At 40.6% G+C, this 25088-nt stretch overlaps 1 protein-coding gene across 1 annotated transcript; it reads right to left on the reverse strand.

Moving 5' to 3' along the window:
• Nucleotides 1-16668: 16668 nt before the first annotated feature.
• LOC134367782 (arginine/serine-rich protein 1-like) lies at nt 16669-17544 on the reverse strand. Its single transcript, XM_063084486.1, has one exon. The coding sequence runs from the start codon at nt 17542-17544 to the stop codon at nt 16669-16671; it is 876 nt and encodes a 291-aa protein (XP_062940556.1).
• Between the last annotated feature and the right edge of the window lie 7544 nt (nt 17545-25088).

Below are 25088 nucleotides of genomic sequence, written 5' to 3' on the forward strand. Positions count from 1 at the left end.
TTCACAATCTCAGTGTTTTTCAAACATGGGCTGCAACTTAGTGGGGGATGGGTCATGAAACTGTTTCAGGGGGCTGCAATCAGCAGAATTAAAAATATGAAAATAGAATGGAGTCAGATCGTGTCAGACTCAATATTATTTTCCAGAAGCTGAGGACCACCGCTTGTGGTCTCAGAGTGGCTGCAGTAATTCCAGTTATCACGTCTTCACACAAAAAAACACCAAAGGTGAGGAGCGGGGAGCAGAGCATGTTCCTTCCATGCCTCCCTTTTTTGAGAGTGTGGAGACTTTTCCCAAAAGCCTCATGACAGAGTCCTCCAATCTTGCATTGACAAGAATTATCACCATGTCCCATGTCTTTCCTAAATCTACCTGGTGAGATGAATTGCCATGGCTGGTTTAGACTTTCAGACATCAGCAAACTGTGATCTGTGGAGCAAATCCACCTCACCACCTATTTTTGTAAAGAAAGTTTTATTAGAACACAGCCATGTCCGTTCATTTACATATAATTTATGGCTGCTTTTGCACTAAAATATTTGTGTTGAGTAGTTGCAACACAGACTATATGGTCCACAAAGCTTAAATTACTTACTAACTGGCCGTTTACAGGAAAAGTTTGCCAACCCATGTTTTAGAGCCCCCAGATTTTCACCTGGGGGGGCAGATGTTGAGAAATGCATATCAGGTGCTTTAGTTGTTTATAATGATGGGGCAGGGGTCCTATGTCATATGGTGGGAAGGGACCAGGGATGCCAAGCATCCTAATATGAGCAAAACAGTCCTGAATAATGAAGATTTGTCCCACTCAACATAGCAACGGTACCCCACATTGATAAACACTGGCTTGTGTTAATTAAGAGTCAATGTCTAGGGTGGGAGAGGGCTCCAGCTCCCCCATCCCCATTCCAGTGCCAGCCTAGCACGTGGCCATCTGATTCCTCTGCAAAATTGAGACTCTGGGAGGAAAGGAGAGGAGATGACTGTTGGTTAGGCAACTAAAAGCACTGGCTCTGGAGAACAGAGAGGATTTGCTAAATTGATGTCCAGAAAGGGATGGTCACATGGTTACCTGGTAATTACGACTGACTCATCAGCTGATGACAGCGGTTGCCCTGATGGGGGACAGCTCATATGCTGGAGTTGTACATGAGGGGGAACTGCTCTTCCCTGCATTACATATGCTGCAGAATCTGAGTTGACCAGAACTGAAAAGTTCTTTCATGCTCTTCTGTAATGCACTATCTCCAATAAGGATGTATTAATTCTGTGATTGAAAGTAAGTTTTTAAAGAAAATCATAAATAATTAGGAAATTAAAAATAATTTTCTTGGTGTTTATGATAAAAACCAATCAATTCAAAAACTTTGTTGTTTGGGTATCATATTGAAAAGAAATTTACAATCATAAATTTCTCATTCCTGAGTATTTTCTCATTGACTGAGTAAGGTGCAACATTTTCTAATAAAAATGTCTCAGCTACACTTTGTCCATATCTTCAGCCATAACCACATTAAATGAAGGGATGGGGATGGGTGTGAAATATAGACTGAGTATTCCTACGAGTGGGTTGGTGTAGATGCTCACGTGTTAAACAAATCTAATGTTTGATGATTGTAGTACACTGATTCTTCTTTCCTAAAACCCATAGTAAACCGTTTGTTTTCCATTGTTACCCAGTACAGATGTACACCGTGTGTGTGTGTGCACACAGAAACACACAATTAAAACAGAAGTTTCACAAAATAGTGTTGAGTCTGATACAGTCTGATTCTGATTTTTTTTTTTCGTATTTTTAATTCTGCTGATTGAGGCAACTGAAGTAGTTTCATGACCCCGTCCTTCATTAACTTGCAGCCCCTGTTTGATAAACACTGGGATTGTGAATGTGTGATTTTTCCCCTTCTGGGAACTCTTTCTTCTTCCTCTTGGGGCATGACTGCTCTTCCTATGGAACTCCCCCCCCCCACATTAATTGTCATAAAACAAAGTGGCTGCTGATCCACAGACATTGGGATCCAGACTGAGTCAATGAGGGCTCTTGCCCAGAGTTTTTTGAACTTGAGCTGACAAAGAAGGACTTTGTACCTCTATGGTGGCAAGCCTTTAGGAATGTAAGTTCAGGGATCCCTGTAGCCATAGGTGCCAGTTCCAGGGTATTTCTGCCTGACAGCCTGAGCCAGCATCTAGGGAGGTTAGGTGGAAGGACTCTGTTAGGATTGGAGCCTGGATCCAGCCATGCCAGAGGCCAGTATATCTTGGTGCCTTTACTTATACAAGCTGATAAATTTTGTTTTTTTCTTCATCTAGTCTAGGATGGGTTCTTCCCTGAAAGGGCTCTAAGTAATATACTTTAACCAGAACAGAAATGGTGAGTCCTGGAGATGGCCTAGTACTGGTCTCCTGAGAGGATATGGTTGGCAGAGGACCTTCTCAGGCATCTGGAGTGGCCTGAGCTTTCTGCAGCATACAGCCTTGCTCACCTCAGTGAGGCAAGAGGTGTGGATGCATTAGATGCTCATCGAAGATGAACTAGCTATATACATGTGTGGTGTGTGTGTGCATATGCTTATGTGTATAGACAGAGAGGGAGAGGGCAAAATGAAGAGGGAGGAGGGAATGGAGGAAAAAGGATAGGCAGGGAGAGATTTATTAAAAACAAATTGATCTTATCATTAACAGAGACATCTATTTTCTCCATAATTCTGCTTGTACTCTTTTTGGTACCTGCAGTACTTCCTAAGACTTGAAGGTGTGCATTGGTAGTAAATAAACAATTTATTGTTGAATTGGAGGTTATCAGACTGGGCTACAAGGCAAGGAAGTAGGTAAAGCTTCCTAGTAGTTGTAAACAACTCATCAGAAAAAAAATCTCTGTCTCTCACTTGCCTAAGTGAGTGCAGTTGACACTGTAGACACACTGAATCTTTGATTCTCTAATGTATCTTGTCCAAATTTCTGTCCTAACATCTGTAACACTTGTAATTTTGTAAGTCTGTTTAGTGACACATAATATTCATGCACAATTAAATCAGGAGTGTAGACTCAGCGGATTTTCAGTCTGAATATATCCACGTAACAACAACCCAGTTGGAGAACTAGAACACAACTTGAACTCCATTAGCCCTTATTAGAGCCCTTCCTGAAGTCAACTACTTATCCTGACTTCTAGTACCTGTCTTTGAACTTGATATAAATGGAATTGTATGATGTGTCTGCCTTCCCTCACTCAAGGAAGGTTTAGGAGAGACATCTGTGTTGTGTGCAGTTGTAGTTCATTCATTCCATCACTGTACGGTATTCCATTGTATGAAGGTCCCCATGAAGCAGGCCAATTTGGAAAGGGAGCATGGAGCACACGTATCACCTCTGCTCACATCCATCAGGGAGAACTAGTTCCAAGGCCAGATCCAACCACAACAGGAGGCTGGGAATTGGCATCTCATGGGCTCATGAGAAGGAGAAACTGGTCTGGTGACCAGCTGACTAGTCTCCACCACCGAGACCTGTGACGTTCCAAGAGCTTTCTCTTCATGCTTATCTGAGAGCTCGCCACCTCCTCCGTGCTGGGTCCTCCTCTGAGGGGTGGGCAAAGTCTTGGCCTTAAGGACTGTACCGTTTCCATCTGACATTACTCTAGGCCACCACAATCATCTCCATGTTCTTTATTTTTTTATATATGGAACTTTGGCAGTAAAACATTTCTCTTTTCTGCTGGGAAAGATTTGGAAGATAAATACAGTCGGTTCTGCTATAATGTGACATATGTGTTCTTAAAATTACGGCACTATGAAAATCGTGTGATAAAAAAACACCAGGCTTATAGGGACAATGAGTGAGGGGCACATTTAAAATACTCAAAAACTTTGTCAGTGATACATTTAAAAAAAAGATAAGGTAATAAAAATGATAGCACAGTTTTACACAAATTGGATGGTTAAGAAATATGTAAATACTACAATACATATATCACTTTCATGTGAAAATACATGAAGTTTGCTTGCCGAAGTGGGTGTCGGAAGAATTGCAGCTTGTGAGTTATTGTGAAGAGGTGGAAGGAGGGTATCTGAAATGGGAGGAGAAGTTGTAACACCAGATGGGAATGGGCGTGACTCCTAACACATGCTGTGAATTGAGGTAGCTGTAGATGTTGAGGGGACTGCGTGTACGTCTGTGTGTGTGTGTGTGTGTGTGTGTGTGTGTGTGTGTGTGTGTGTGTGTGTGTGTGTGTGCGTGCGCATACATGCATGTGTGTATTTTGTGTATTCTTATGCAGCTTTGTTCAGCTGGATGCAGTTTTCTGAGTTCAAAGTGCTTCTCCCAGATGCAATTTTGCATAAGCAAGCATGAAATTCGCACTGTACCCCAATTATTCCCTAATGTATTAATCCCATTGAAACACATTTACATTCACAAAACAAGTGCTATAGCAAAACTGACTGTAGCAGGAGAGTGCAGGTGGTTACACAAGTAGGCACAGGGTAGCATGTATTAGTTCCAATAAAGTTCCGATAGCACGTACCTTCTTATATGTGGCTATTTTTATACCATGTTTTTTTATCACCATTATTCTCAAACCAAGTAATCTGCTTCTAGGCAATTAAGAATTGGGTGTAGTTTGGAAGCTGCTGGTGATAAAGTAATATGCTGATTTCTTTCTGTTTTGGGGGAGTTCCTCTGTATTCTTTTCAGTGTAACATTTTCTTCTCATTGGTAATCAACACAACTCATGAACCACCCTTCTTTCAGTGGTTCCTCATTCCCTTTTATCTACATGGAGATCGCTCTCTTTTTTCCTAATACTGTTTGAAGATACAATTATCTTTTTTGAGAGGAAGGCAGAACGGTATCGCTGTATCACTCTCTTTAGAATACCCCTGTGTGCAACATAAGTGATAATTTCTGGTACAAAATGGATCAGTTTTATATTGCATTATATTTATTGACTCTGCAATGATGTTCAGGGCTTAGAATATTAGTATTATTATGCTCTTTGTATTGCTAATCACTGTGATATTAGAAAGGTTAATACTAGTATTAATAAGAGTATTACTAATATTGTTACTAATATTAGTATTAGTATTAATATTGTTACTTAATTCTGCACTTTTACTATTACTACTTCCTAATATTTATATTAGTAGTGAATAACTTTACCAATTCTAGAACCTATGGTGTTATTACTCCTAACTACTAACTACTACTACTACCACTACTACTATTACCAGTACTACTGCTGCTGCTGCTGCTATTTCTACTACATAAGTATCTGAAAGGCATTGAAGGCTTACTGTATCCCAGGCACTTTCACAGGCATTTTATAGTGTAGCTTGAGTATTAAATCTTGAGAACAACCCAGTGAGATAGGTTCTATTGTGATTCCTATATTACAGAGGAAGAAGACACTGAGGGTCAGAGAAGGTAAATGGCTAACTTATCCAAGGTAGAAGGAGAGGCAAGACCTGACCATTGCTCCAGAGCCCCACTTGGAGCCACCGTGTGTGCTGCAGAAGTGAATACCTTCTATGATCACATGGAGCTTCCTTTTACAATAATTTTGCTTTCTCTCTATGACAGAGAATATTTATATTCTTTGTTGTATTTCATATATTTCCAGAGCTGGAGAATAAAACACTAATAGTCTCATTTCTAACAAAGTGGGTATTAATGAAAATAGTTTCTTCCCTCTCTTTCAAAACAGAATGAGTTTTTTATTACCGCTACTAAAGGAAATAGAGAAATTAGGCATTCCAAACATCCCAGGTAGCCCTCTTTCTTGATAACCACCCCATTACATATTCCTTCCTTTCTTTGGGACCCATACTGCCTTTGTACATTTTGTTTTTGAATTGAATGAATATAATCTACTCATAATAAACAAAAACAAACAAATAATAAAAACAAATAGTGGCTCTCATGAGATGTCAGAGAATATAAAAAAGTCTGCTGCATTGTAGAGGTTCCTCTGAAATTCAGGTAAAACTAGTTATTTTCCTCCTGGAATAATTGTTGGAGGAGGGTCTGATTAACAATTTTCAGTAGCATGTATAATTAACTCCAGGATGGGAATTGGTTTCTCATATTCAACAATGTTTATCCAGTTGGTAAGAAGGTACTCCTAAGAGTTAATTGAAGTGGGGTTGTGTGGTCCATTTTGGTCCATTTTGGACCACACAATATCTAGCCCAAGAAAGTTGCTGGTGGTTTCTAAGAACAAGATAAAGAGCTTTGTAGGAACAGAGGCTTTGAAATTACTGCAGCAACTTCTCCTTGGAACAGATGTGGTTACATGAGGTGTGTTAGTCGGAAGACCAGATTCCTCACTCAGAACGCGATAATAAATTGGATCTAGACTGTTCTATAAGTAGATGCACGTGTGTGTGTGTGTGACTTGCTTCCTGTTTATCGTTTCCAATGACATTTAAAATTAGTGCCCTTGAAACTAAGGACTACAAGTGCCAGGGAGAGTTAATCTGTGCAGCAGTGAGTCACACCAGTGATAACATATGCTTTCAGATTCACTGCCCACCATAGACACACTGATAGCAGCATCTGGAGTTTAGTCCCGGGCAAATCTGGGAAGACTCCTCTGCTTCCACTCCTAGCAGGTGGGATGTCCCCTTTTCTGTGGTGAATGTGGCACTTTTCCATTCAGGAAGATTTCTTCTTGACCCCAATACATGATCTGCTCATGTTGCAAAATGGTGACATTTGATGTATTTCTTTGCCCTCTAATTCCAAATATGATAGGTTGTAGAGCTTATCCAGCTACAGCCTTCACCTTTGTGAATTTTCCACTACTAAGATATCTAGATTGACTGTATTAAGTAGGAATTTTCCTTCATCATATTGTGACCATCTCGCTGGCATCGTCTTTTGATAGCTCCTCCTTATGACACATCATGAAGAAAAAGAGGACGGAGGGAAGAGAGGAAACTGTTTCTGTGTACAGGTAAAAATCCAATAGTTGGTTGTCAGGTATTGGTTTCCAAATGATGAATGAAGCCATTAGGTTCCAATTAGGGACTCGAACCTCCCCAGTGTGTTGGTATCCTGCAACAGAGATATCCAGGATCTAATGACATTTGTTGGTGAGATTTTCCCAGTACTTTGAGCAAGATAAACTATTCTAATTATTCCTTTTCTTTCTCTGGAGTTGGGTCTCCCCGTCTTTCCCACTCTTTGGGCCTAACATTATTATTATTATTGCTTCTAAGCTCATTATTATTTTATCATTCTTGATAGTCATGTTTTTTCAAAATTAAATTTCTTGGTGCCAGTGACCCTTTTAGGGAAAAAAAAAGTGGTGCTTGAGACTTTTGGTTTAAAAGTTTGGTTTTGATAGCAGCCTTCGTTCTGAGTCTCCTCACCTAGGTGAATTGTAGCCAGCAGGGCTTCAGTTGAGTGCCAGAGACTGTTTACACCTGCTGACCTGCTGTTCCTTTTGCCTCCAAAGATAGCACTATCCAAAGAATGCCTTTGTGGGCTCCAGCATGTGTTGATTGTAGGAAAAACACCATCAGGATTAATTATACTACTCTTTCCTAAGGAACCACTAAACGTTGACAGAAACACAAAAGACACAGGCCTGTCTTTGATGACTTTGTAGCAGCTTCACATCAGCAAGAATGAGAGAGAGTAATGTTTTAAGGGAATTAGGATAATATAAGTAATTATCAGGGGTCCCAGCATTTGGCTTATAAGAGCCATTTTTACAGTCTCATGGGATTTGGTCCCACTTGCAAAAGTAGTTTGTATATATGCTATTGCCTTCTGTTTGAGAGAAGCTGGTAGGATGGGGGAATTTTAAGAGGGGGGAATGAATCAAGTGGTAGCTCCTGAGGGCTGGAAAAACTCCCAAGGGAACCCATCGTATTCAGGCTTTTAAAGACTTCTTATGAGATTCAAGCACGGAAGTTGTTTCTGTGGCCGATGGATGGTACTGAAATGCTTGTGAAATAATTCAAGTCAGGGGGATAAGGCACTTGATTTTAGGGGAAGATGATATGTTGGACTTTCCAGTGGAAGCGCCTTATGTCCAACAGCTACTGGGATTATTGGAAGCGCCTTATGTCCAACAGCGATTGGGATTATGTGCCATGTGTACTACATGAACAAAGATAACTTGATTTAATATATATTTGAAAAAAGTTTTAAGTAAACAAATGAGTTTTCTGGGGATAAATAGAACACATCATCTCTGATGGGTGCTACTGTTTTTGAATATGTCAGTGGTTCTCAATGTGGGGTGGAGTGGATGACTGTGCCCCCAAGGGACATTTGACAGTGTCTGGAGACATCATTTTTGGTTGTCATTGGGGGAAGGGGATGCTACTGGCGCCTAGAGGATAATGTGACCATTATGTGCTGCTATACACCCTATAATGCACAGGGCAGCCCCCCTAAAGAATGATCTGACCCAAAAAGTCAGCACTGCCAGTATTGAGAAAGATGGTTTAAGGGTTTAGATGAGGCAGAACCCACAGATGGAAGGTGTCTGGGATCCTAAGCAACTGTGTGGAGCAACCCCCCTACCTCCCATAATTTCACTGGACTGGAATAGTGAAAAGTAAACTTGGACTGAGTTAAGCAACTGCTACTTCGGAGTTGATTTGTTATGTGAAATAGAGATTTAAAGCCAGATTTTTTAAAAAATCTCTCTAACCTGCTTTGTGATCAGAACGCCATATGCATGCAACTTAAATGAATGAACACCACCTTGTTGTGATGCCATCAAACACAAAACAGTAAAGGAATATAACTTAGGAAGCTTTTAAAATGCTCTTTTTGAAGCAGAGGAAACAGATTTTATTAGAGATTAAGTGTAAGTTTCTGAAAGTTATTTTGCACCCTTTTGAAATTCTTAGAGTGTAAAGACGCTGATTACTTTATTAGGTCCTATTTCCCTTCAAAGTGTCTTTAATCTTCTTTGACATAGCATACAACTATTAAACTTATTATTCATGATGAGGCTCATATTTTGACTCATGTGTGAATGGAGATTTCTAATGCCAGTAGACAAGAGAGAATAATAAATAGGCTAGTAATATGTATATGTGAGAAGAAGAATAGATGGTAGTTTATTTTCTTGGACTGACCAACAATCGGTATCATTGGCACATATACCAAGTTTCATGGAATCGAAGAGGCCATCAATTTGCTAGACATCTTTTTGTGTGTACCATTAATAAATTAGATGTATGTTTTACTACCTTAGATTATAGGTTGGCAAATTGGCCTGTAGGCTAAATCTGGCTCACTGTCTATTTTTATAAATAAAGTTTTATTGGAACAAAGCCACACTCATCCATTTACATATTTCTGTGGCTGCTTTCCTGCTACAATGGCAGGAGATTATATGGTCTGTAAAGCCTAAAGCTTATTACCGTATGGCCCTTTACAGGAAAAGTTTGCCAAATCTTTAGACTTTTATACTTTTCTAGCTAACTTTTAGACGCAGGCATATATTTTAATCATAATATTTTTGTGTATACTGAGAAAGCGAAGTGGCCCAGAACAATCTGAGCCATGTGAGGTCTGCTAAACTTATCAGGCCCAGGGGGATGGAGCTTCAGTCATGTCTCCCTCACCCATGTTTGGGGTAATTGCTAAACTGCACATTTTGGCACCTGTTTCCAGACTAGTTGCCACCCCAACACATATAAACTACCCAAATGTTATCACAAGTTGTACAACGTGAACCTCACCCTTTCTTTGTTGCAAGGTTCCTGGAATTTACAAAGAGCAGCATATAGCCAATCAATAGCTCATGTTATTTTAGCGAACCAATGTAAATTCTTGGCAAACAACTTTGTAACTGCCCCTTTAAGATTCTCCCTTTTCCTTTAAATACAACTGATTTCTCTTTGTCCTCTGGAGCACATATACAAGGTAACTTGGGTTTGTGTTCCATGGGCAGACCTCAATCTTTAGCACAAATAAACTCATTGTTTTATATATTTTTGCCTTGGTTTCTTGCTTAGGTGACAATACAAAAAAAGTGAAATATAAGCAAACAACTTACAGTATTCCTCAAGCTTCTCTATATATAATATATACAATTTGACCTATGTGAATCACTGTTCAATGCAGATTCAAATCTGAAATTAAAATCATGATTTTCCATAAAATATTTTCCTTGGTGCCATGAAAAGTCTCAATGATGCAGCATTTCTTGAGTGAGTACTTCATGATTGCTTCCAAGATTTTCTTCCAAGTTTCTGAAGCCCATTCTGCATGCTTTGATGCAGCTACATTCTTGACCTTCCCAGAAGTTTTCCACAGAATTTTTTTTTTTTCAGCAACAACTAGGTCTCCTATTCTTTTTTCGAATGGCCTTCAAATAGTTTGTTGCCTGTAATGCAGAGGAGTTGTGGTTGTCAATCATGACCCCAGAAATAACCAACCAATTGTGCTTGCTCCAGGTAGGCAAAGATTTGAAAATGCCATTCATTGTAAAATGAGTCTGGAGACTTTACAATGCAAAAGGCATGTGCCTCTTAGAATCCATGAAATACGATTGGTTGGTTGGTCGTTTCCCAGCAGATAGGGAATGGTTTGGTTTCTGGTTGGTTAACTGAGGGGAGAGAAGAAAGAAAGAACTCGGTCACATGTTCCTGAAGGTCTTTGTAAGCCAAGCAGTACCTGTATACTTGAATTTTTCCGTTTTCTCTTTCCTTTACTTTATCAAGCTGAATAGACTTCCTACCAAGGCTCAAAATAAAACCTCATGGAAATGTTCTTCATAAATCTCTACATTTTTAGCTGCTCCACTCTTCTAGGGGCCCCAATAATTCAGATTGATTGCAGCGATGCTTGGGGGTGACAGAGGAGCTGGACTCCCATGGCTCTGGCAGCTTGGCCTCGGAGCCTCGGAGCCCAAGTCAGCCTCCTGCTTCAGCAGCCGCAGGATCCAAAATGAACTCTGGAATTTAATCTCTTTCCTCTTTCCTGTATGTAACATAAATGTCCTGTGAAAAATCTAGAAACGCCTTGTTGGTTTAATACGATGAGATCATTCTTTGAGTGGCTTTCCATTCACTGGTGTGGTTTGACAGAGCTGTGCCTAATGAGCAGGTGTTTCCACTTGTTCTCAGATTTCTACCTGATAGTGCTGCACTTAGAGAAGTTTCCCGCGGTGAGTGGTTGTTAGAAAGCATCTGAAGTTCCGTTAAGGAAAGCTGTTTTTCCTTGTCTCAGGGCATCCCAACTTTTGGGGTCTTTTTGTTTCCCTTGCAGTTGGGGTCAAAAGACTCTGTAACCCCAAGTACAGCAGAGGAGGGGCTGCTAATTTCCAGTACTCCCCTCATGGATGGGACCCCATAAATGAAAAGGTGAAGGATTCAAGCAAGTAGGGGGCCTGGGAAGAACATCCAGCTTTGAAACGTATCAAGTAAGGATCAGGGTTCAATGGTAGGGCCTTTCTACTGATTGTGTATCCGAGTTGGGGGTGCACGCTCTATTTATTTTTTTCTTTATGACAGATATGGTTATACAAGCAGCTTTCAAAATGAGACATAAAGCTTTTGATTTTCCCTTCCTTTGCTTTTCTGACATCCTGGAGGCTTTTTAAAGAGCCGAGGCTATTTCACAGCAAAAAAACAACAGAGAAATCGGTTACTCTTTAGAGTAGAGCTTGGTGTGTGTGCTTTTAACCTGTTCAAGTTGAAGAGCGACGGTTGCACGGTTGCAGTGGTTGCAGATTCAGTTTTTCAGAGTCAAAACCAAACAAAGCCAAAGCCATTGTAGACTAGAAGCCAAAACCTGGTTGAACTGTTCTCCATGCAAGCCGATGCACTTTATACCATCCAGTCACCACAACTTAAGGGTCACACGCAGGTATCTTGGGTTCACTAACTTGTGGAAACAAGGAAGGTCATATCAACAGTTACTGGAGACTTGGAGATGAAAGAAAAGACTATCAATAGTGAAACACAATCTGGTTATCAACTAGGGCCATTTTCAGAGCTCAAGAGGCTGGCCCCTCCCTGCTTGGTTCCTAGTCATAGCACAAGTCCCAACTGCCATTGTCATACTTTCCATCAGCCCCAAACACAGACATAACATGGTTGTGCTCAGTGCAACTCTCTTCCCTTGAATTTCCGTGGGCACAGAGAGCTGCCATATCAATTCATCATGGCCTGATAGTTGGTACATGGCTAATGCTTGGCATTTGCCATGTCTTCACCAATGCATAGGGTGTCTGTAGAAGAGTCTGGGTGAGTGATGAACCAGCAGGCTCCAGTTCCTTTGTTAAGGCCTTTTCTCCGGGGTGAAGTGCAGATCTCAGGCCTTCCCTAATACAGGGAAAATATAGGAAAATGGTCAGGGCTCCCTCAGATGTTCAGAATCTTGCTGAACATTTGATGTAAATATGTAACTGTGCATGTGTGTTCCTTGTCTAATGTAATTGCACATGTGTGCCTAGGTGTGTTTTGGTTGTCTGACTCACACCCAGGTGTCCTGGGTTATCGGACTTGAATATATAGGACGAATGGCTCTGATCCATAGCCCTCAATGCCCCCCCGGGGGGTGGTTAGCCATGGGGAGGCTGCTGCTGTTGCTGCCAGGGCCCCTGAGATCCTCCGGGAGGCCACTGCCACTACTGCTGGAGGCTGCTATAAGCTGCTGTTGTGGAAACTGAGGGAGCTGAGGACTGAGCTCATGTCGTCTGCTAATGGCTCCCAGGATCTTTCCCAATTACCTAGCTCATGGACCTGCATGTAAGGGGCCTGTGACCCAGTCCGTACAATGGGTTTGAAGGGTGTGGGCCCTAGCCCTAGCTATACGATTGACTATGTCAGCAGGATTCTGACAATAGCCCTAGCCAGACACCTAATTACCGTCTCCCTCGCTCTCTCCTTGGAGCTGCTTAAACAAGACCTTCTTGTATGTGTGCACCAGAATCACCTTGGAGGGCTTGTAAAGCACAGACTGCTGGGCCCACTCCCAGGGTTTCTTAATCAGCAGGTCTGGTGTGAGGCATGGGAATTTGCATCTTTAAAAACATCCCAGGAAATGTCGATGCTGCTGTTCCAAAGACCTCACTTTGAGAACTAAGAACAAGAGGAGAAAAGAGCAAGAACAGAACAAGGAGTAGGAAGGAGGAGAATTAGACACTGGAAGGTGAGAGAGACCTCCAAGGGCCACGAGCTGGGGAATACAGACAGCTTCTAAAGCTGAATCTAGAAACTGTGGACAAAGGGCAGCCAGATCCATCAGAGAAAAAGAAACCTTTCTTTAAGGGAAACGTTATCTGCAGAGATGTGACTCTGTGTACACCCACTTTCTCTTTCGCCACTATAGCAGTTTTAGCATTTCAAACATTCCCTTTGCTAATTATAGTTTCCACTTCACATTTGCATGACTAAACGGTCCATTCAAGCAGCTTGTGCCAGATAACGTAATCCTCTGTCCAAAATGTGTATTCACTTTCTACCCAGAAGAGCCCCAAAACTGCTGCAGCTCTTGGTTCCAAAGATATAAGAACCAAACTTTGGGCCGAGCCCAGGCTCAAGGTCTCTATGCCTTTTTCTCTGACCAGAAGTCTCTGGAAGTGGGAAGCCTTTTTGTGGTGAGCAAACTTCTGCTTAAAACAGCTAGGGTTGTATGAGGCAGGTAATTGGAAGATATTAACAGATCCTGCACCAAGAGCGTAGTAGTAAATTAAATCCAGGCTGTTCTCCAGCAGATATTTTGGGGGCATGGCATGGTTGCCTCCTTGCAACCAGCCACAGTGGGGTGCGGTGCTGTGGTAGAGTCCACAGGTGAGCTCATCCATCTTCAAGGATCACCAGCTTTTCCCTGTAGCTGTATCTCAACAGGGCCAGAGAGAAAAATGGTTTTCATATTCAAAGTCAAGGACGGGCAACCCAAGAGAAGGTCATCTGAAGTATGAACAGAGTGTTGGGAAATGAAGTATATTGGGAAATGTCATTTCTCTCTTTTACTACATCGAATTCAACCTGGCTTAGCCAGCACCTGCCTGACAGGTGGTGTGTGCAGGGAAGAGGGTCCCTGCTTTTACCCTTAGGATCATTTAAGAGTTCCAGGGGTTAAGTAGGCCAGGAACATTCAGTGGGGCCTCTGGTCTTTGTTTCCTCATGACTGCGGCTGAGATGCTTATGGCCCAGGATGTCTTTGCCTGCTGTCCCTCCTGATGAGCTTGGCCTCTCAACCTTCCCTGCAGTGCACAAGGCCACAGATCTTGGTGGCCCTTCTCTAAGCTACCACCTGGATGGTCCCAGAGGACACCTGCTACCTCTGGAGCTGAGAGAAGGCCTCCAGGGCCCCACTGACCCTGATGTCCACCTGTCCACTGTCCCACACTGGGGACTTTTACTCTTTCTGGGGCTGGACTCCTCTCTTCTCCCTCAATCTTTAGAACTTCTCCAGCTCTAGACCTTTGCAGGCGTAGGCTTTCAGATGGGGGTCAGCAACCCCTTTCTGTAAAGGGCCAGATAGTACATAGTTTCGACTTCACAGGCCTCTTTCACAGCTCTTCAACTCTGCCAATGTAGTGTGTGTGTGAAAGCAGCCATAATTGGTAATGAATGAATGGGGGACTGTGTTCCAATACAAATTTTTTTATGGACACTGAAATTTGAATTTTATGTAACTTTCATGTGTCATGATATATTATTATTTTTTTTCAACCAATTAAAAACGTAAAAACCATTCTTAGCTCGTGGCCTGTAGAATGTAGTTTGCTGACCCTCCCTTGCTTTAGGAAACCAAAGCTCCTTATTCTGAACTCTCCTCAGGGGCAATGGATGCCTAGATGGCCAATAGAAGATATAAACAGTTCCTCAATTTGGGGGTTTGTTTGTTTTCAAACATATTTCAAGTCACTCCTTTCAGTCTAGCCCTAGCCACCCCCTGCTCCAACTCCTCCTTCTCCTGGGACCCTTTGTGCTACTCTAGCAAATCACATCTGGTCATGCATCTGCAACTCGGTGGATCTCAAACTCTGGTGTATCCTAGAATTACTTGGAGAGCCAATAAAGCCCCCAGAGGCCCCCAGAGAAGGCCTGAGCCTTTATATTTTTCACCATGTTCAAACGATTCTAATGCCCCTCAGAATTTGAGACCCACTGGTAGCAATATGTTGTTTCATGCCTTCCTGCTATGAAACAAGGTATTCTTTTTGCCTGGAATGGTTGATCTCCTTCCTTCCTCTGGTCCACTTAACCTGTCTTTTAAAAATGCAAGTCAACTGCTAGTGCTTCTGGGCAGACTCACTGATCCCTGTCTTATTTGGTGTTCTTAAAGCAAACCGTTTATACAAAGGTACTTCAAAGGTTCATGGAAAGATTCATATTATCTTTTAATTCTATTATTTCACGAACCTTTTGAAATACCCTCATATCTTAATAATGGTGCAATTTAAGACCTTACTTTGCTAGTTGTGTGTCTTCCGAACCAGTATGGAAGCTTCCAGACCAGACTTTGTCTCCTTTCATCTTTATTTCTAACATAGACGCACCTTCCCAAGCTCCACCCCAGACTCACTAAATCAGAAACTCAGTCAGTGTTTTCAGAAGTTTTCCACATGATTCTGATGAGTCCTCAAGTTTAGAAACCACTGTGCTTCACCAGGGGTTCTTAAACTTAGCTTCACATTGAAACTATCTGGGGAGTTTTAAGAAACACAGATGCCTATATCTCACCTGGTGTTGTGCTGGCAATATTTACCGACTCCCTGGAAAATAAAGAGCCCAGACTTAGAGTATTTACCCATTTCTGTGGTGCAAATACTCTGCCATTGCCAATTTTAAACCACTAATATTGATGTCCCTGAATGCAGAGCTGGGAAGACACATGGACTGTCAACTCTTGTAAGCTGGTAGGAGCCAAGCCAGCTTCAGCTCATATTGGTTCCAGCCTCAGAGATCCATATTAATTGGTCCATGTTGTGACTTGGACATTGGGATGCTTTAGAAACGCCCCAGGTGATTCCAATGTGGAATAAAGGTGAAATAAATGTGGTAGTAAATATAATTCCTCTCACCCAGCCATGGACAAAATACTTCCTACTCTTGATTTAATCCCCTCTCTACTTTGGCAATGACAAAGTATGTTATGTAGGGAAGTCACTGATTTTAAAAAAAAAAAAATCATGCAAGAATTTTATGGGTGGTGTTATAAAACAAAGGTCAAGGGTCCAGATCACTGTACAGTCCAGCCACCAAAAAAACAATTTTATGGGGGCTGTATTTCACCAAACTTTATTTTCAAAAAATATTAATGTAAATGTAAGACTAAATGTGATGTTAAAAATCTATATAATTAAAATCAAATCTAGTATATGTTCAATAACAAATTTTTATTTTTAATAAACAAGAAAATATAGAAAACACAAACAGTTCGACTACTGAGTTTGTCTTAGAAATTTCACTTCTATATAATCAACTAACACTATACAACATTTATGAATATATAGACAAGACTCCCACCTGTACGTTATCTTTGGTCCATTTGTGCTATGTCATCTGCAAGCAAAATCCAAAATGTTAATATCTGAATATTAAGTATTTAGATCTTTTTCTGTTCATTTTTTTAACTGGAACAATTATCACTAAATGGCTAAAAGGAATGAGAATAATGCTAGAAACACAAACTTGCAATACAGTGCAGTTTCAGACAACCTTAGCTATTAGTTTTCTTCTTTTAGACAGGTATCCACAGTCCACGTGGACGCTTTTCCTGATCTGTTTTTGGAGATCCTGAAGATGTCTCTTCCGCAACAGCTTTAGCTGATTTCTGTATTGGCGTTGCTACAGAATCTTTAGAGCTAAAAGCTATGCTTCTTTTCGGGGAAGATTTCTCACTGCAAGTTTTAGTCCCATCTTCTGTTAGCTTTTCCCACAGCTTGACCTTTGCAACATTATTTGGTACAGCTGTTCTACGGCTTGTTTCTTTGGCTGCAGGAACATCACCGAGACCAGCTGGCAAGTCAATATCGGTTGTTCCTAAAGCTTTCGCTGCATTGGCTTTTGCTATTTCTAACAGCTCCTTTCGATCTTTTTCACTTAAGCGAAAAGGGGTTCTGCTCCGAGACCTGGTCCTGGATCTCTTCCTCCGCCTGCGGTGTTCCTCCGGGTACACCTTGCGACCAAAGCAGTAGTGGCGTCGCTCCCGTGTGATCGCGGAGGCCCTTCTGTGATACGACCCTCCCGGAGAGTGCAACCTGGTACGGGATCGGGGTCGCGATCGGGCTCTGTAGGGCGGAGACCGGTAATACCGCCTGGACAGCTCACAGCGCCACTCTCGGTGCCGGCGGCTGTGAGATCGCGACCGGTTAGATGGCAAGAAGCCCCTGTACTTCCGCTCATGGTGCCTTCTGGAACGAGACCTTGATCTGCTCCTTCTCTGGGGCCGGTTCCGACTGCTGGACCATGACCGCCTCCAGAGGCGGGGATTGGACCGGGAGCTTCTGGAATTGGAGCTGCTCCCGAACTGCAACGAAGGCTGGCCTGACCGCGACATCGAAAGAGGATTGCTCTGCGAAGAGCTTGGACACTTATCCTTCACGTAGTTGGACATCTCAACTAGCTTTTCTTGAAAAAGGACGCTTTGCCACCAATGCCTCCCTCAGAACGGAGAGAAAGTCCAACAGAAGGCTTCCTCGAAAAGCTGAAGACAAAGAGGCGCGAGCCACACTTACTCGCTCTCAAACAGGAAGCTCACAAGCCCCGCTTCCGCTGTCGCACTGGCAACTGAGCCGCACTTCCGTTGAAGCACGGAAAGGACCAGAAGTCAGAGGTCTGCGCATGTGCAGAAGCGTGGGCCTCAATCAACTGTTTAGATAATAAAATATGTTTGAGATAATTTTTCTCTTCGTTACAAGTTTATTTCAAGACAGTGGTTAATGTTATGTATGTTTTAAAATTGATTTCAAATATTCTAGACATTTGATTAATGTGTTGTTTAAACTTTAAGCAAAATAGCAGTGTTTTGTATTCTGAACATTAGAATAAACTACGATTGGAATATATAGTTTAGCTAAAAGGCAAAGAAAATATAAAGAAATGTGGCATTTTGAAAAAAAATCTAGTATTAATGAAAAAGGTTAACTATTAGGTGATTTTTCTCTTACGTGGTTTGCATAGTCATGTCTGGTAAATGCACTTTCTCAGATCCTTGGGAAGAAAAATGGCTTAATAAGAGCGACAAATATAAAATTAATTAAAATAAAAATGAATCGTTTATTCTAGTGTGACATTTGGTTATCTGATGAATAAAAATAAAAAGCCATTATGAGTGGGTTATTTTTCATATACTTAGATGAGATCATCACTTCATGAAAAGATGCTATTAATTAGTGTCCATTAAATAGAAATAAATCGGAAAACTTTACCTGCTGGATTATAGGTGTTAGTGATTAGATAGATTTTAAACCAATTACTCATTCTAAAATATGGGCAAGGGAAAGTTGATGTGGTTTTTATGAAACAAGGTTGACCAAGAGTGGATGATCACTGAATCAGGGCAGTGGTCACATTGGAGATTTATTAAATTATTCTCTCTACCTTTAGGTATGTTTGAAATTTTCCATAATTTTTTTAAAAAAATTATTATAGTTTTATTGTTTATACCTGGTGTGCTAGGCAGAGTGAAAATATAGAAAAATGCAAGAGACAGTTCTAGCTCTCAGCATTCAAGGAAAAAAATAGACATGTTCTAACTCACTTATCTGGCAGTTATATTCATAAATTTTTCAGATGAATAAAGTTTGCTGCTTATATGTGTCCAAACTTTGAAAAGTAATTTTAGTAGAATTTTTTCCAAGGTGTTACCCCTGCTCCATGTTTTAAAATTTGGTGTAATGAACCTATTTTAAACTTTTTCTGATAACTCAGGTTCATTTTCAATTTAGACATAAATCTGATCAGTGCTATCTGTGGTGATTGCCTTAAAGGTTGTTCATTCGAACAACATTTACTGAGCTTACTGAGTGCTGACAATGGGCCAGGTATACCAGTGAACAAAGGAGAAAATCCTGACCCTCATACTACTTATGTTCTACTGGCTCTTGAGAAGTTTAGGGTGGCTTAGGCAAGAAGAGACACCGAAAATTTTTATTTTTTGGCTCTCCTGTCTTTTTTTTGAAGTTCATTTCATTTATCTGCTTTCTGTTTCTGTGTTGTCACTTCTGTTACCTCTTGGTTTGCCTACTGCTACAGTCTGGATGTTTGTGTCCTCTCAAAATTTGTATGTCAAAACTTAAACGCCCAGTGTGATGGTGTGAGTCTGTTGTGAGCTGGGGCCTTTGGGAAGTGATGAGGTCATGATGGCAGAGCCTGTGAGAACTTGTGTGCCCTTTCACCATGTGAGAATGCAGCAAGATGTCATCTTTAAAGCAGAGAGCAAGCCCTCACCAGACACCAAATCTGCTGGTGCCTTGATCTTGGACTTCCCATCCTCCAGTATTGTGAGAAATTTCTGTTGTTTATAAATTAACCAGTATAAGGTATTTTGTTATAGCAGCCTGAATGGATTAAGATGCCTACTGTGAGTGATTTTTTAAAAAAAAATTAATTTAGGTGTTCTTCTCCAGCATTGAGGTCATTTCTATTCTAGTCTGCATGATAGGATCACTAAGTTAGTTATAAGTGTACGGGGGTACTTCAAAAAATATGTGGAAAAATAGAATTGAAAGATAATATGAATCTTTCCGTGAACTTTTTGAAGTACCTTCATATATAAAATAAGACACAGTAGGTTTTGCATGAAGTCTTGAGTTGCTGGTTGGGTGGCTCTTGCTTTGTTATCCCTCGCCCCCATTACTTTTGTGTTTCTGTGGTTCTAGATAGCTGAGGTCTCTAGATGCATGGTTCATTCATTTGGTATTTAACAAATAGTTATTAATCACCTACTCTGTGCCAACTAGTATTCTAGGAGTTGTGGATACAGGGTATAAGTATGGTGTATGCTCTGAGAGCTGGGAAAAGGTGTAGGAGTTTGTAATACTGTGTGCTAGGCGGAGAAGCATTTGCAAGGGCACCTCATGCAGGCTGGGGATTGGGGGTGGAGCTCAAGGACAGCTTGTGGAATCCTGAAGGGGATGGAGATGCATTTTAATTGTGGAATAAAATTTGACATGCCTCTGAGACGTGCAAGTGGATATATCTTGAAGATAGTTGGCATTTCCATTATCTGTTGTTGCATAACAAACCACCCTAAAACTTAATGGCTTAGAATACCAACAATTCATTATGTCTCACAATGCAGTGGGTTCTCCGGACAGTTCTAGGTTTGGTTTTGCTTGAGTTCACTCATCTGACTGCATTCATTCAGGATGCGGCTAGGCTGTTAGGTCCAAGAGAAGTTTACAAGCTTATATGGCAGTGGCTCCCAGCTGCTGGTTCTTCTCCACACGGTCTTTGATCCTCCAGGACTATAGATTCACTTCCTTCCTTACATGGGTCCTCTGGGCAGCATGCTGAGGTGGTGGAGCTTAATGCCCAACTTTGGAAGATATATAGTGTCATTTCAGCCACGTTCTTTTGACCAAAGAATTCATGTGATCAGCCCAAGTCTGAGGGATGTGGAAATAGACTCACCCTCTTAATGCAAGGAGCAACAAAAGCACCTTGGAAAGTGTCTTTGCACACAAAATGGGAAGAATTCATGGCCATATTTTGTTATCTACCACAGTTGCATAGATACATCTGAATCTCTAGAGAGCAATTTGGATGATGGAGATTTGGAAGTTATCAATGCATAGATTAGAGTGGCCTGAAAATCCAGGCTGCACATCAGTATATGGTAAATAAGGGATATTTTCCGTATGATCTACATGGAAGAATGGCAATTAATCATGCAAGAAAGAGATGCCCCCCAAATGTTGGGCACTCAGCTTCATGGACAAATAAGACTGACAACACTAAGGAGTGAAGAATCCAACCTTACTTCCTAAAAATGATTCCATAGAAACTAGGTCAACAAGTCAGCTTTCATCCCTGGTTCTAACCACAAATTTCAGTGCCCCACACAGGGATTTATGATGTTCAATATAGAAATTTGTAGTAAAATTAAAACTTAATGAATTTCCAAATAGCCTCTGTTGTGTTCTAGTTTGTATGCTGTCTTGCTTACCTAGCCTTTTTCAAAAGTGATATGTTTGTTTCTTTCCCAGAATTCTTTTAGACATGAACTGGGTTCAAAGCCCGCATTTGCCATGAACTGTCATGGACAAGATGGACTTCAGCCTGCCAGTAATCTGTTGGTATTGGATATGAGAGAAATGAGGGAATTCTCTTGAGGCAATTGTAGCAGAGCCTTGAACAAGATAATATTGCTTACAGAGCATGAAGAGTTTACTGTTTCTTAGTGTTCTTAACCCTATAATGCTGTACCGACCAATACAGTAGCCACTAGCCATGTGTACATATTTATGTTTAATTTAAAATGTATTGACGTACATAAAATTAAAAATGCAGTTCCTCAACTGAACTAGTCATATTTCAAGTGTTTAATAGCTACTCATGACCAGTGGCTGCCATCGTGGACAGTGCAAATGTCAAACATTTCAATAAATGTGGAAAGTTCTATCAGATAACACTGCTTTCACTTTTCCTGTTCAATTAAGAATAAAACTGGTAATGCCAGTTTTAGATCCTCATGTTGAGGAGTGAATTAATAGTAAAGGGTAATTTCCTCTGTGATCTAAAATACTCATCACAATGCATCACAGATCAATTAAAACAAATTTTAGAAGGAGACTGGGGATAGGGAATACGATTATGTTTGAGAGACCATTTGTCTGTAAGTTAGATGTACTTAACATATTGATAGAATTAAAGGAGATAGCACCAAGCTGGAATGAAGGACCCAACTAACAAAATAAAATCTAACAAAGAAAAATGTAAATGTTTATATGGTTGGCTTAAACCAGGGGTTGATAAACTTTTTCTGTTAAGATCCAGATAGTAAATATTTTTGGCTTTGCAGGCCGTACAGTTTCTGTTGTAACTACTCAACTCTTTCACTGTAGTGTGAAAACAGCCATAGACTATGTAAAAAAATGGATGTGACTGCATTCCAATAAAACTTTATTTACAAAAAAAGAAAAAGGTGGTGGGCTCGATTTTGTTCACTGGCTGTAGTCTGCCAATCTCCTAAAATGGTCAGTTATTCAAGTTCAAAAATGAGGTGGCTTGGCCTAATGACTATTCACCTGACAATGTCCTCTAAGTCTTTAGTTGGCTAGTAGCTTGGCTTGAGTTAGTTGCTTAAGTTAATGCCATTTTAGTCTGTTTTAATAGACATGTTCCATCCAAAGTCAAGGAAGGAAGAATTTAATTGTAGTTCACATTGGGGGTTTGCATTCAATCTGGATATTAATGAACTAGATACTGCATGGGATGTTCATAAACTGGAAACTGAATAAAAGGGGAATGGAAGGAACTGGGATCTAACTCAATAATAAAGAATTGTTGCGGGATGTGAATATAGCTGTCTTCAAGTATTTGAAGGTCTGTCATGTGGCAAGTGATGTGATTTATCTGAATAGTTCTAAAGATTAGAGATAGAACTTATAGGTAAAAATTTATAGAAGAAGTAATTTAAAAAACAATATAGTTGTTTCAAAATGGTCTACCATATAAAGTAGTGAGTTTTCCACAATGGAAGGTTTTTAGAAAAAGGATGGATAATCATCTATGAGCTGGTTGAAGAATTTGTTCCAGAATTGGGTGAGAGGTTGGAAAGATAACCATCTAAGTTGTTACACTATGAGATTAGAATTAGTTTTCATGCAGAGTAATCTCAACCCAAAGTAGCTTAAAGAAAGAGAATCTTTTGGCTTACACAACTGAAAGGTCTCAGGATAGGTCTAATTTGACATATGGCTGGATCCAGAGGTCTTACCAAAGCCTTTCAGCAGGATGGATTATAATTAGTGGGCCCTGGTGCAAAATGAAAATGTGGGGTCTCTTGTTCAAAAATTATTAAGAATTTTCAGATGATGACAGCGTAGTATTAAACCAAGTGTGGGTCCTCCAAGGTGCAGGGCCGTGTGAAACTACACAGGTTGCATGCTCATAAAGCAGCCCTGTCTTCAGGTTCCAATCTCTATCTCTGCCTCTCAGCTCTATTTTTCTCTAAGTTGATTTCATTTTCAGGCAGCCTTTTCTTCACTGGAAGCCTAAGGCTTATATTTTTATAGCTGTTAAAGAGTGTTTCTCTCCCCTGGTGACACCAGCAAATGATACCAGATCATTTCTGGTAGACTTTTCTCATCTCTGTACCCAAACACATGGTGGCACTCCCTTTGGCCGGGTCAGGGTGAATTGTCTACCCCTAGAGCTGAGAATAGAGTCAGCTCTCCTCAAACCACAAAGACCAAGCAAGGAGTGGGTAGTTCCAAAATAAAAAATAGGGTGGAGTTACTTGAAGAATGGATGCAGATGATTTCAATAATAAATGTCTACGCTGTTTGGTAATCACCAATTATGAGCGATATGGAAGAAGTGACTCAAAGTAAGAGAAAGTCTTAATCCAGAGACCTTGTCAATCAATATACAGATTATTTTTACCCTAAAGGGTCTATAAATTTAATTCTGTTTTTTAAGGAGTAAAATCAAGCTTTTTCCTGCGTCATGTATATTCAGTATAACATTTGTATTCTTAGCATGAGCTGCTTAAAAACTGTTAAAATTCTGAGATCCAACACGTATTGGCCTGCCTGGAAATTATTTTAATGCAATTAGAAATGTTGCCTGAAACCTAGATATATTTCTTAGGCCCACCTTGTATCCAAAACTTTGTTCAGTTTCATACGGGAAAAATACAATATATATGTAATTGTTACTCATCACTTTTTGTTTTGATCAGTTCTGCTCCTAAACCAGCATGTTGTTTAATAAGCTCTGCCCAAAAGTTGACGTTTTTTTGGTGAAATCATGAGACAAATGCCTGGAAAGGCAAAGAGAACCAGTTAGCACTAGGACCATAAAAAATTTGTAATGGATTCATCACCTACGCAAATCAGTTCAGCCAAGATTTTCATTTGAATCCAGTGAGATCTGACCTTGTTTTTCCTGTCAAATTCGACACTTTTGGGAAACTGAATAAACTAAAAATTTTATTTCAGCCAATTTGTCAGGGAAGGGAGAGGACAACTGATTACCATCAACACTTGCCATGGTTCCACGCTGCTCATGGAGATCGCTGTCCTAAAGTCTGTTGTACTGAGGCAAGTTAAACACAAGGTCTCTGGAGCCAGACTTCTGGGATTTCAAGTCTGGTCCTGCCACTCACGAGCTGTGTTTCCTTGGGCTAGTTTACCTCTCTGAGCCTTCGTTCTTCTCCTCTGTAAAATGTCACTGCTGCTATCTATGCATAAGTTAGCACCATGAAAGCAATAGAAGAAAGTGTTTGCCTCCCTAGGTCCACCACACCTGCCAGGAGTCACAGGGTACATTTTTCTGGGCCATTCAGCCAGGACACTATAATAAAATAAAAAATGAGATGGAGATTAGAAAATGAGATGAGGATGCCTTGACTTGCTCTTCACATAAACAAGTTATCCATTAGTAATATGCTTGGCTAAGCATACATTGGCGTCCATATTTACTGGTTGACTTCACCCCAAATCTGCCCTTAGTCAGCATGGCTCATCCTCCACAAATCCACAAAGCACACATTTACACTCATTGAAAGTCCAAGATGATAGTCTTCGCACCTCCTTTTTCCCATCTCAAACAAAGATCCTCTCGAGAATAAAGAAATCCAGAAGTTTTTGGAAAAGAGCTATTTCAAGGAAGAATCTTTATTTTCTGATCTTTCACCCGAAGATTGAAATATGGTCTAATAATTATACCAAAGAATTTTATATCTGAATTTTGTCAGTTTATAGGTTTATGCTTAGCTTTGGTTGGTATTGAAGATTTTAAGTATAAATTGTAGAGCCTAAGGGCTTGAATCCCTGACCCTCTCCTCGCAACCCCCCATGTCTTCCAAGGACACAGCTTTAACATTTCTTTTCACTGGTAGGCACTCATAGTCCATGGCTTTTTTTTTTTTTTTTTTTGTCGTTTTTCCGTGACCGGCACTCAGCCAGTGAGTCCACCGGTCAGTCCTAT

Source organism: Cynocephalus volans, chromosome X (assembly GCF_027409185.1).
Source record: "Cynocephalus volans isolate mCynVol1 chromosome X, mCynVol1.pri, whole genome shotgun sequence".
Lineage (NCBI taxonomy): Eukaryota > Metazoa > Chordata > Mammalia > Dermoptera > Cynocephalidae > Cynocephalus > Cynocephalus volans.